The sequence below is a fragment of the Protobothrops mucrosquamatus genome, unplaced genomic scaffold, assembly GCF_001527695.2.
Source record: "Protobothrops mucrosquamatus isolate PMUCROS unplaced genomic scaffold, P.Mucros_1.0 scaffold262, whole genome shotgun sequence".
In the NCBI taxonomy this organism is placed as follows: domain Eukaryota; kingdom Metazoa; phylum Chordata; class Lepidosauria; order Squamata; family Viperidae; genus Protobothrops; species Protobothrops mucrosquamatus.
This window is the reverse complement of record NW_015386609.1, coordinates 122050-134821: the sequence shown is the minus strand read 5'-3', so window position 1 is coordinate 134821 and position 12772 is coordinate 122050. Positions and strand designations below refer to the sequence as shown.

Sequence of the window (12772 nt, the reverse complement as noted above, 5' to 3'; positions counted from 1 at the left end):
AATTCTGGGAGTTGAAGTCCGCAAGTCATGAAGGGGCCATAATTCCCCCATGCTGGCTCAGGAATTCTGGGAGTTGAAGTCCACGAGTCATAAAAGAGCCAAGGTTGCCTACCCCTGGTCTAGAGGCAGAAATCCTATTTTGCAGAAACGTTGAGGAATTGCTGAGAAATGCAAGAGAGGCATGCTGGACAGATATAAAGGTAGTCCTCAAGTTATGACCACAATTGAGCCCAAAATTAGTATGTTGCTAAGTGAGAAATTTGTTTGGCCCCATTTTACGACTTCTCTCGCCGCATTTGTTAAATGAATCACTGCAGTTGTTAAATTAGAAACATGGCTGTTAAGTGAATCTGGCTTCCCTCAATGACTTTGCTTGTCAAGTCACAAAAGGGGATCCCCTCACCCCCGGGACACTGCGACCGTCGTAAATGTGAGTCAATATTGTCAAGCATCCGAATATAAATCACGTGACCATGAGGATGCTGCTACGGTCTTAATTGTGAAAAATGGTCATAAGTCATTTTTTTTCAGTGCTGAACAGTCACTAAATGAACTGTTGTAAGTTGAGGACTACCTGTGGTTTCAAGAATAAGTAACATTTGGTAGATGAATCTTTTCTCCCAAGGATCCTGTTCTAAACAAAAAGTAACACAGAATCAGGAGTCTACAATGGTACAACTTTCCATCCTCCATTCCAGGATATCCAGAAAGCAAAATTTTAACTAGTTGCCTTAAAACAAGGGTCTTCAAACTTGGCCCTTTTAGGACTTGTGGACTTCAACTCCCAGAATTCCTCAGCCAGGCACGCGTCCACAAGTCCTAAAAGGGCCAAGTTTGAAGACCCCTGGCTTAAAACTTCCTATCTCTCAGGGTAATATTATTACAGGTGTGTGTGTGTGTGTTTCTGTGTGCTTTCGAAACCCCCCCTGTAGAACTGTGTATGTGGGAAGGGACTCAACTGCAAAAGGATGAGAGAGAATAAAACTCAGATAAATAATACCTTCAAAAAGTTTACCACTGAAGTGACGTGGTTGGCACAGGCTCCTTTTCTTACGTCATTAACGCCTTCCCCAAACTGCCAAAAGAAAAACACAGAATTTAAACTGGGGGACTCATATCATCCTTCATACAAGTGGTGACAGGGAAGGAAATGCCGTACTGGAATGCCATTCCTGAACGTACGCAAGTCTCGGAGTAAGACAAGCACTTGTAAGAAAAAGCCAAGTTCTGGTTTCCAAATTTAGGTTAGGAAAAATGGGAGGAAAAGAGTATTCCAGATTCTATAAAAAGACCGCCGTTTTTAAAAACAGAACATGAAAGATGATCTCAAAAAATGACACTCCCGTGAACAAAATACTCCTTTTTCCCTCTCTCCCAGAACACCCCATTTTTTATGCAGACTCTGTGCTTGTGTGTACTGTTTGAAACAGAGGATGGCGTGTGATATTCCAAATATGCCGTAGCCCTGAAAGAAAGTAGTCCTTGTTCCATATTGCGCACGTTGTGAAATGTACAAATCACCCCTGGAACACTTTAACTCACGTGTTTCTCAACTGTGGCAACTTGAAGATTTGGGGGGGGGGGACTTCAACTCCCAGAATTCCCCAGTCAGCACGACCGGCGGTAGAATTCTGGGAACTGAAGTCCCCACATCTTCAAATTGCCAAGATTGAGAAACACAACTTTCATTAATCCATTCCCATGAGCTGTGGTGGCGCAGTTAGAATGCAGTATTGCAGGCTAATTTTGCCGACTGCCAGCCGCCAGCAGTTCGAGTCTCACTGGCTCCAGGTTGACTCAGCCTTCCATCCTTCTGAGGTCAGTAAAAGGATGACCCAGATTGTTGGGGACAATGTGTGGACTCTGTAAACTGCTTAGAGAGGGCTGTAAAGCACTGTGAAGCGGCATATAAGTCTACGTCAGCGGTTCTCAACCTATGGGTCGTGACCCCATTTGGGGTCGATCAACCATTTCACGGGGGTCGCCAAGCAAGGCTGTCCGCCATTTTTTCCCCCCTTTTCCGGCGGGTGGGCCAGCTGGTGGTCGGCCTGCTCCGTCTTTGCCGCTTACCAGCTGCGCCTCGGCCAGCGCAGGGGGCGGAACCACGCATGCGCGGCGCTCCCAGGCAGGGAAAGTGCTCGACTTACGACCGGTTGAGTAGTCCTCGACTTACGACCGGTTTAGTGCTCGACTTATGACCGGTTGGGGTCGCGGCATTAAAAAGGTTGAGAACCACTGGTCTACGTGCTATTGCTGTTTCAGGAGAAAACTAAGATGCCTTGGAGTTGGACATACTGGCTAATGACTGCAATAAAGGCGGGTTTGATCTGATTCAACTCATATTGCTGAAGTCTTTCCCAACTTTTTGGTTTACAACTCCCCAAATTTTCAGGCACCACACAGCTAATGGTTAGGAAGGAGGGCAGTTGTCATTCAACACAACTAAAGTCTACTCAATAGATTGAGAAGCCTGTTCCAAAAGAGGCCTATTCATTTCGGCCTACAACTAAACGACGATGTTTCCTTAACTTCGTTTCGCTTTATGTACCGAATCTCTCGCTGCAAAACCTAATCAACGCTTCTGCAATATTGGGAGAGATCAACCCATTTATTATGACTTTCGCTTTCACGGGTCCCGCTTCCCTTTGCACACTTGATGAACTACGCGGTGATATGTGAAATCTTGTGTGACAATCTATTAATGATTAACATGCCACAGGTTTACAGGTTTTGTCATTAAAGGAGAACAAAAGGCATCCAAATGTATGTCACCTTTGCTACATAGCCCTTGACTTAACGACCACAAACGAGCCCCAAATTTCTGTAGCTTAGCGAGACAGTTAAGTGAATTTTGCCTCATTTTACGACCTTTCTTGCCACCGTTGTTAAATGAATCACTGCAGTTGTTTTGTTAGTAATCCGGTGAAGTGAACCTGGCTTCCTTATTGACTTTGCTTGTCCCAAGGTCGCAAAAGGTGGTCATGTGACCCTGGGACACAGCAACGGTCGTAAATATGAGTCGGTTGCACAGCATCTGAATTTTGATCACCTGATGCCACAAGGGTCACAAGTCACTTTTTTCAGGGCTGTTTTAAGTTCAAATGGCCACTAAACAAACTGTTGTAAGTCAAGGATTATCTGTATTTCATTCTTAAGTATTGCCCCCTCCATTTATTTCATGGGAGTTTGATGCCATCCGTCCCCAAGGCGACTTTGGGGTTAGCGATGCTGAACATTCCCCCTGCTAGAGACTGATCCAGATTCTGACAACTTCTGCCCTATATTTTGCTAGCATGTTTCCCTTCTGGCCAGTTTATCAAATGTTTACTCTTTCCCAAACAGTCCAGCCCCGGATTTAAGGGAGCTTTAGAGCTTTTACTTGGCAGTGTGAAATGCATGTTTATCTTTTAAAAGATACTGTCTTTAGGAATGTGTGCAATGACTGCAAACATTAAAATACTTGATTTTGATACAGCTTTGCTGAGAGAATTAAATTCGGGGGGGGGGGGCTAATGGCATCATAAACATTCCAGGCATTGTGTTCAGTGCAGCCTAAATATAATTCGCTTCATCTTAAGTCCAACATTATGCTTACACTAAGCCGTAAGGCGATTTCCATGGTTTTGGCTTATCATGATATGTGAACCAAAGTACTGTTTATTAACCATGGCTTATATGTATTTCCAACTTGTCCCTGCCCGGGAGCGCCGCGCATGCGTGGTTCCGCCCCCTGCGCCGGCCGAGGCGTAGCTGGCAAGCGGCAGAGACGGAGCAGGCCGACCACCAGCTGGCCCAGCCCAAGGGAGGTAAGGCACCCGCCGGAAAAGGGGGAAAAAATGGCGGACAAAAAAAATGGCGGACAGCCTTGCTTGGCGACCCCCGTGAAATGGNTTGGGGTCTTTCACTCGGCAGAAAGCATACATTACTTTCCCACTATTGAGTTCGTCCACCATCTCCTCCAGACCACCATCTATATATCATTGTTTGAGAATGAGAGCTCAGGTTAAAGCAAATTCACATTAAGAATCACCTACAAACAATGTACAGAATATGCTGATCTAGAACCAGAAAAGAACTCCAGAAATTCTAGATGGTACTTAAACACCAGCCAGCCGACATCCGAAGGGACCAGATGCTCAGTCTTGCTACAGATAAACTCTCTGGCCTGGTTTATATGTTATCCCACCCCGACTGTTCTTTGGAAGGACAGATCCTGAAGCTGAAGTTCAAATACTTTGGCCACCTAATGAGAAGAGAGGATTTATTGGAAAAGAACCTGAGGTTGGGAAAGATTGAAGGCAAAAGGAGAAGGGGACCCCAGAGGATGAGATGGTTAGATAGCGTCACTGACACAATGAACAGGAATTTGGGTAAACTCTGGGAGACAGTGGAGGACAGCTGGGTCTGGCATGCTGTGGTCCATGGGGTTGTGAGGAGTTGGACATTCTGAGTTACTTTTTTTTAAGGTTATAAGTGCCATTGTAACTTTAATAGTTGCTAAACCAATGGTTATAAGTTCAGGACTACCTGTAGGCTAGATTGTTATAGAGGACAAATACTATCTGCCTTGAGTTTCTACTAGGCTAATAAATTGTGATTGTTGATATTGAAAGAATAAGCACAGAATTGCAGAACTAACTGAAGGAGGACACAGCTCCAAGGCATGAACAGAACTAGTGGACAATCAATTAAATATGAGCTAGCAGTGTGCGGCAGCAGCCAAAAAAGCCAATCCAATCCTAAATTGCATTAAGAGAGAGATTGAATCAAGATCACGGGAGGTACCAGTATCACTCTATAAAGCCCGAGTAAGCCCACATCTAGAAAACTGCATCCAGTTTTGGTCACCACCCTATAAAAATCATGTTGAGACTCTAGAAAGAGCAAAGAGCAACAAGGATGATTAGGGGCCTGGAGATTAAAATCTATGAAGAACGGTTACAAGAACTGGGCATGGCTAGTCTAGTGAAGAGAAGGACCAGGGGTGACATGATTGCAGTGTTCCAATGTTTGAGGGACTGTCACAGAAAGGAGGGGGACAACCCAGAGAGGGACAACAGAGAGGAGGGAGGCAGCCCAGACAAGGAGCTATGGATGGAAACTGATCAAGGAGAGATTTAACCTAGAAATAAGGAGAAATTTTCTGACAGTGAGAACAATCAAAGGAACAGCATGCCTTCAGAAGTTGTGGGAGCTTCATCACTGGAGGCTCTTAAAAAGAGACTAGATCTGTTGCTTGAGCAGAGGGTTGGACTACATGTTGACAATTTTAAGGCATGTGGACTTCAACTCCCAGAATTCCACAACCAGCAATGCTGGCTGTGGAATTCTGGGAGTTGAAGTCCACATGCCTTAAAATTGTCAAGGTTGAGAAACACTGATCTGCAAGGTCATTTCCAACTCTGTTATTCTAAGTCTAAATTTAGTGAAGGAGGCTCAATATCCATAAAATACTACTTAGTAGGCACAAGACAACATTTACTGTGCCAAAAATACTTTGGAAACCCATTAGGTAATAGAAGCTCATCGTTATAGTTTTAAGATCCAGAATATATACAGTATAAGGATGTCCTTGAGAAGTTTCAAGCATCTACTGAGCTGCAATCTTAAAACAACAGCCAGTGAATCACTTCCACATCTGAAGTCTCACTCCCTGCCAACACAATCTCTTAATCTTTGATGTTCCCTCCATTAAACCATCCTATTCTGCCTTCACGTTATAATTACCATTTTTCTTCTTCTTCATAGTCATCATCTCATTATTCAGACAATTTAATTGTCTCAAAAAGTAGCCATTTCAAATGTGAAACAAAAAAAGGCAACTGTTTTTTTTCAATGTTAATTTTTCCACTGAAAAACCACCAAATACTGAGCTATGTCTTGCTACTTCCCTTTAAAAAAAAAAAGAACTGAAGGAGTTTCTAGATGAGATACACTTTGCAAGAGTTCTCTTTTCTTATTGCATTTTTACTAAAAATTTCCATAAAAGGGATCTTTTTGGTAACTGTTATTACGTGCTATGTAGGTATAGGGCAGGGGTAGGCAACCTTGGCTCTTTTATGACTCGTGGACTTCAACTCCCAGAATTCCTGAGCCAGCCATGCTGAGGGGAAAGGGAGAGGTTTCCAAGCTGAGCCATGCTGGCTCAGGAATTCTGGGAGTTGAAGTCCACGAGTCATAAAAGAGCCAAGGTTGCCTACCCCTGGTATAGGGTATAATTCCTGTCCTTGTAACTTTTATACAGCATTCTCTTAAAAAAAGCAGATTAAAAGAGACGTTGGCTCAAAGGTAACCATTTTAAAACTGAATTTGAACTTCCTGGAAATTTGCCCTTCGGCAACTTTGTGTGTACTCTGCAAATTAGAAGCCAATCAAAAAACTCCTCACTGCTAATTTTTCTACCCAACATTTTACCATGGCAAAGTCATAGATAGGTAGGTAGGTAGGTAGGTGATAGATAGGGCTTCAAATATATATATATATATATATATATTCAGACATTTCATCAATTCACTTTGAAGCCCTGACTTATGTCTGTAATGGAACTTGCCCAGTATGGTCATAAGTCATGACGGTCATAAAATGGGTCATCTATATTACCAACCCAATTTTATTATCTTTTTTGCAGCAATTGTTAAGGGAATGCCATGGCCGTTAAGCGAACCAATTCTGTGTTATTGGCTGATTTTGCTAAAAACCGGAAATGCAGGTTCTTAGGAAAAACAACGTGAAGCATGGTCACACGAAGTGGGAAGTTGCAAATGGCTGGAAATGCAGGTCAGATGCCGCGCACCCAAAATGCAGTCATGTGCACTGGGGTGGGTGGGGATGGGCAGCCATCAGAACTTAGGAACTGGGTCATAAGTACCCCCAAAGAGATCAGGCGTAACTTCAAATAACTGCTAGGTGACAGGTGGAACACTTGTACAATTCATGGCTTCTGTTTCTAGTTTGGTAGCCAATTCAGATATAACCTGTTATGCATCATTCTGTGCAATTTATGCCAACAGGCATAAGCGTAGAGGAAGAGAAAAAAAATCAGAAAGACGTAGGCTTTGCACATTTACCCGTCGCCTGCAATTATGGTGGCAAAAATACAATGACTAATGAAAGACAAGAATATATTTTTGTAAATGCAACAGGCTGCAGTCATTCCATCCACTAAAAATTTCCTAACGGCAGCATGCCAAAACAAGTATATTTAATAAGCAGTTCAAGTTGCTAAAACTGCCATTTTATATACAGCTCTTTAATGTACAAACTGGCACTCTGGCTGCTAATTAGCATTTTCCCTTGCAATTTTATTTTTATAAAGCATTTTTAAAGTAAATTCCATAAAACAAATGTTCGGGTCACCTATGAACCTCCACACAGATTTGTAGCATGTTTAAAGTATAATATATTGCTTCCTTTCCACTGGAAAACAGGAGTACACACCTGCTACATCTCCTACAATCCATTTCCCAGGACTGGTCTGGAGACTTCCCAGAATCCATATGTATAAACAAGCAGAAATAAATGAATGTGTCACCATCACACCAAAGAACCAGGCTCTAGAGAAATGTTACAGACGCCCTGTAAAAACCATGGGACTAGTTGCACTTGGATCCAAAAGCCATAATCAAGCAGTCTCTGTTTTAGAACTTAAGGACAGACAAAATCTAGAAAACAGACTTCATGAGAAACATTCAGCCAAAAATCCGAAGCAAACTTTTTAGGCCACAGAAAAGTTTGCTTTTCTTAAAGAATGCTTTGCAAAAATTCACTCACCTCCAGTCCCTGCCACTCTGAGGTCATTGCTGTTTCCCTCGTATGTAAACAGAGCCCTGAAAACAACGAAGCAAAATGAAATGATTGTTATGTTACTCACTGGAGACTGAGCATAACCTTTCAGATTCAGAATATTGTTGACCTGATGGTTCAGTGATTGGATTCTAACATCACACTAAGCCTAGATTTGATTGTGGTTATTCAAACCGTTATGTTATTCTCCAACTTTTAACTCTTTACTTTTTCCTTGTTTTTATATGGTTGCATGCCTCTTTCTTTGAAACGACAAATGGGTAAAGTATGTTTACAGCTTTACAGAGATTACCAGTTATTCTTAAAATGACCTAATGACAGTTGTAAGGTCTATCCAGACTCCTTCCATTGAATACAACTCCTAAGCCTTCACTTTTTTCCAAACATATTGCTGGGCCCTATTTTTTTCTATATATAATTTTATTAAACATTTTAAAAGGCGAGATAATAACTAATGCAAGGTAAGGGGGGAAAAAAGAAATCAAAGGAAAAGCTGAAAGTGCAAGCAAGGAAGAAAGAAGGAAAAGGGGAAAAGGAAAAAGATACAAAGAAGTGGCTTTCAATTTTTACAGCAATTACTGTATAAGTATAATTATAAATTTAAGTTTTTCTCTACAACAAGATTCTCTTCTTTCTAGAATTTATCCTGTCTAACCATCAAAACTGTAAGNCTGCGGCGGCGGCGGCGGCTGCGCTGCAGCGAGGAGGGGGCGCCCGAGACGCCGCGGACCCGCAGCTCCTGCTCGAGGCGCGCCCCCGCCGGGGAGGACCCGCGCGCAGCCGCCTCGGCCCGGGCACGGGAGCGCGCGCGTGGCTGCCCGGTGGTGCCAAAGCTTGGGGTGAGCTCTCCTAAGGCGGCGGGAGGAAAGGGGGGCGCGCCCGTTGCTCTCGCGTGCAGGTAAGGTTGGGTTCATTCACACGCAATGAGGCTATAGTCCTCCAGTTACATTTAGGGGCCGTTCAAAGTTGCGAGGGCACTGAAAAAAACGCGATTTGTGACCGTTGTTCACACTTACGACTTTGCAGCATTCCCAGGGCCACGTGATCAAAACTCAGACGCTTGGCAACTGACTCTCATTTATGACGGTTTGCGACCTTCTGACCAGCAAAGTCAGTGGGGAAGCCAGATTCACTTAACAACTGTGTTACTAACTTAACAACTGGAGTGATTCACTTAACAACTGTGGCAAGAAAAGTCATAAAATGAAGCAAAACTCACTTAACAACTCTCTTGCATACCAACATAAATTTGAGGCTCAGTTGTGGTCGTAAAGTTGAGGACTACTTGTACTCTCTGATAGGGCTTCATATGTGCATAAACCCAACATTGCAATGGGTAAATTTTGAGTTTATTTCCTGTATCTGGACGTCAGAAAAACTGAGCGCCAGGAGATGGCAGGAAAGAGATAGTCAACATTTTTACTTTTAAATCATGAATCGTGCAATAATTGCAGTCCAAAGATTTTATTTTACCCGTGCTGAATATTGAAGTTGCTTAATAAATCTTGGTCAAGCAAGTCAAGGCTTAACCCACGGTGCAAACTGGTAAATAATATTTATCTAGTGACCTTGGATGTGCTGATTCAAGCACAAAAATCAAGTTTTATTGTGCTCGTTTGTTTCAAATACTTTATTTTTTGTTTTTAAAATACTCCTTCAAAACAAATACTTGGAAGTTTGCAAGGCAAGGAAGAATTGGATCCAAAACTTTCTCTCCAGCAGGATAAAGTTTTGAGACATTTTAGGTAAATAATTGGTTAATGCCATAATAAAACATGTAAGCTATCAAACGGCTGCTGGTGTGTTTGCTGTGTTTGCTAACTGATGATTATATGTGCAGCTCAGATTACAAATTAAGACCAAAAAGGGTTGGTATAAGTTGCTAAATAAATTGGGGGGGGGGAGTCATTTCTGCATTGTGGAATAATTATAATGATTATTTTTAAAAAATATTCTTGTTTGCTGCTTTAATTTGGGTTTAAGCACATATCGATGGCTATACAGTAGAACTGCCAGGCCTCAAAACTAGATATCGTCTAGATGGGAGTAAAGAGAGTTTATGGCGCTGTATTTTGGAGTTTTCCCAGCCCAGTTCTGGTCCCTAATTATACAGGTAATCCTCGATTTACAACCTTTCATTTAATGACCACTCTAAGGCACTGAAACAAGTTACTTACAATTGGTCCTCACACTTACAACTGTCGCAGCATCCCCATGGTCACGTGGTCAAAATTCAGGCACTTGGCAACTGGCATCTATTTCCACAGTGGCAGCATCCCAGGGTCACCTGATCACTATTTGTGACTTTCCCTGCAGGCTTCCAACAAGCAAAGCCAATGGGGGAAACTGGATTCGCTTCATCACTGCATGTTTCACTTCACAACCACTGTAATTCGTTTAACCACAAAGAAAGTAGTAAAATCAGGTGCAACTTGCTTAACAACTGTCTTATTTAACAATGGAAATTCTGATCTCATTTGAATTTCCATTGTTAAATAAGACGGTTGAGAACTACCTGTAGAAATATTTTGTCAAATTATCCTGCATTGTGGCCTGCATTGTGATGTGTGGCTAAATCAGATATGATGCATGAAAATCCCAAGGTAAAAAGAGTAGAGAATCCTAGCTTTGCAAGTGATATGAACCCAATGCACCATAACTAATTACAGATCAGGTGACTTATCCAAAGACATGTTGGCTGGGGAATTCTGGGAGTTGAAATCCATGCATCCATGTTGTGGCTGAAATCTAACAAATCTAGCAATGGAATGGAATGAAGTGGAGTGGAATAGAATTAGAATAGAATAGAATTAGAATAGAATAGAATGTAGAAGAGGATAGAATATTGTCATTTAAATGTACACTAATCGGCATACATTAAAATGAAATTTCATTGCATTAAGGTTATAAATATTAATTATCCTCACTCAATCAAACAGAACATACTTTTGTTCCTATCCCATGGCCTATTTCCATCTTCCTACTATAAAGAGGAGAAACTAGCATCCCCAAACTCTTAAAATTAACAGAGCTATTTTTGTTTAAGCTGAATGTTGCTTCCCTATTTAGGAGACATTTATTGTTATTACTAAAATGGCTCTGCTTGTGCCTCTAGTAGATAACGGGAAATGCTCTAAGCCTGGGGTCCCCAACCTTGGCAACTTTAAGACTTGTGGACTTCAACTCCCAGAAATGGGGAATTCTGGGAATTGAAGTCCACAGGTCTTAAAGTTGCCAAGGTTGGGGATCCCTGCTCTATGCTCCTCTCTGCATTCAGGATGTCTGAGTCTCCGCAAGGTGGCACAATTGCTCCTCTCGCTTTCCCCCCCCCCAAAGTGAAAATAGCAGATTTAAGTATTTACTTTAGTCATTGTGGTGAAGCTGAGAACCTTGGAGTGACCACTGTCAGAATTGAGGTTACCTACCATGTTTTCTAGTTTAAAAAAAGATTCTTTCAGCCAGCAAATTATAAGTAGGAGGAAAAAGGACAGACTTCAACTCAGACTGAGAGGGGCCAGCCAAATAGTTTGGACCAGGGTCACGGAAGGCAGAATCCTTTGGACTTGAACACAATCTCCATCACAGTGACAGGCTGAGCCAGATGCGTTGGCCTCCCATAAGCCAAAGATGCAACCTTTCTGCAAGAAATCAATCCCCCCCCCAAGCCTATTCCAAGTAAAAGGATGGCCTCTTCAGGAAAGAATGGAGCATGGGAAGAATGATTTGGGAACATAGTTTTCACACTGTGTTAAGCCACTGAATGGTGCTTCATTTAGTACAGGAACCCAGACACTTGCTGTTTGTAAAGGGTGATTTATGTGCTAGAGCAATGCATGATCCTCACCAACTGGGTTTAAAATTTATGGCTTAGCATGATGTTCTACCTTTGGCGAGTGCTGTGTTAGTGGTGTGAAACATTTTGTTGTGTTGCCTTGCTGATGCATCCTTCCTATTCTTTCTTTCTCAGCTACAGGAAAGGCGGGGGACTCTTGTAAGATGCTAAGCAGTGATGGGCTTGGCTTGGCTTGGCTTGGGGTTAAGATATGTGAGCCCAGCTATTATGGTCTGCAAACCACAATTTGTTCCTCGGTGGATCCCATTGTGGTTTATTTAATAAACTGCTGTTAAGCAATTCATAGCCCAAAGTGTAAAATGGACTGCAGCCTGATATCCTTTCTACTGCCACTGCAAAATGGTAAACAGTAGTAAATTTCTAGTTCCAGAATTAGCATGATCTGAAAACACAGCTGGTCAAAGAACTAAATTTTGAACTGCACATTACTTTACTACTTCAGATCCTGACCACTCTGGAGTCTGTATTTAAAAGGTTTGCTCTTTGAGATGGTATTCTCAGAAGACTGGTGTTAGTACTTAAAACTTGCAAATATCAGCAAACTAACAGTACAGTACCCTTGTAATTTCACTTTTGCAGTCAGTTTGAGCCAAACACATGCATTTCCATAAGCTAGAGGGAATATAACCTTGACTATAAACTTTCATTTAATCCTTTTCATTCTTAACACTATCAGCTTCTGCCTTTCAGAAAATCTACATAACTTTTCCTGGATTAACTGCACTGCTATAATACATGTTTTACAAAACAAAATGAAGGGCTTTAAATGTTTCAATCTGTAAAGACCCACAACAGTGTTTCAGCTTTACCAGTAGTGGGCAAAACAATACTTAATTCATTAAAAAATAAGTGTTGGATTGATACTACTAAAGGCAGATAAAAAATAATTCCTATACAGATAACTCTACCGTTTTATACATAGGTTAATGGCCTTTGAAACAAAAATCTGAGAATGTTCATTCAATGTGTTTCCCTTTCAAATCTTGTCCGCAATCTCTTTTCAATAACAGGGATATCATAAAATGATTACATGTTTCTACAGAATAATCCCTGGAGTTCTTTAGTGGGGAAAGAAATATTTGATAAACCAGTAGGTTCCCAGCACTTTGTAAATAT

General features: G+C 41.8%; 1 protein-coding gene across 1 annotated transcript in view; it reads right to left on the bottom strand.

Annotated features, from left to right (window-relative positions):
• The window catches only part of DBNL (drebrin like), a 34361-nt gene extending 26540 nt beyond the window's left edge, over nt 1-7821 (bottom strand). Inside the window, exons 1-3 of the mRNA XM_029283888.1 lie at nt 7771-7821; nt 3862-3970; nt 1001-1103 (exon numbers count right to left, since the gene is read on the bottom strand). Of these exons, the coding sequence (XP_029139721.1) occupies nt 1001-1103; nt 3862-3953 (195 nt within the window). The 5' untranslated portion in view covers nt 3954-3970; nt 7771-7821. The remainder of the gene's footprint in view (nt 1-1000; nt 1104-3861; nt 3971-7770) is intronic.
• Between the last annotated feature and the right edge of the window lie 4951 nt (nt 7822-12772).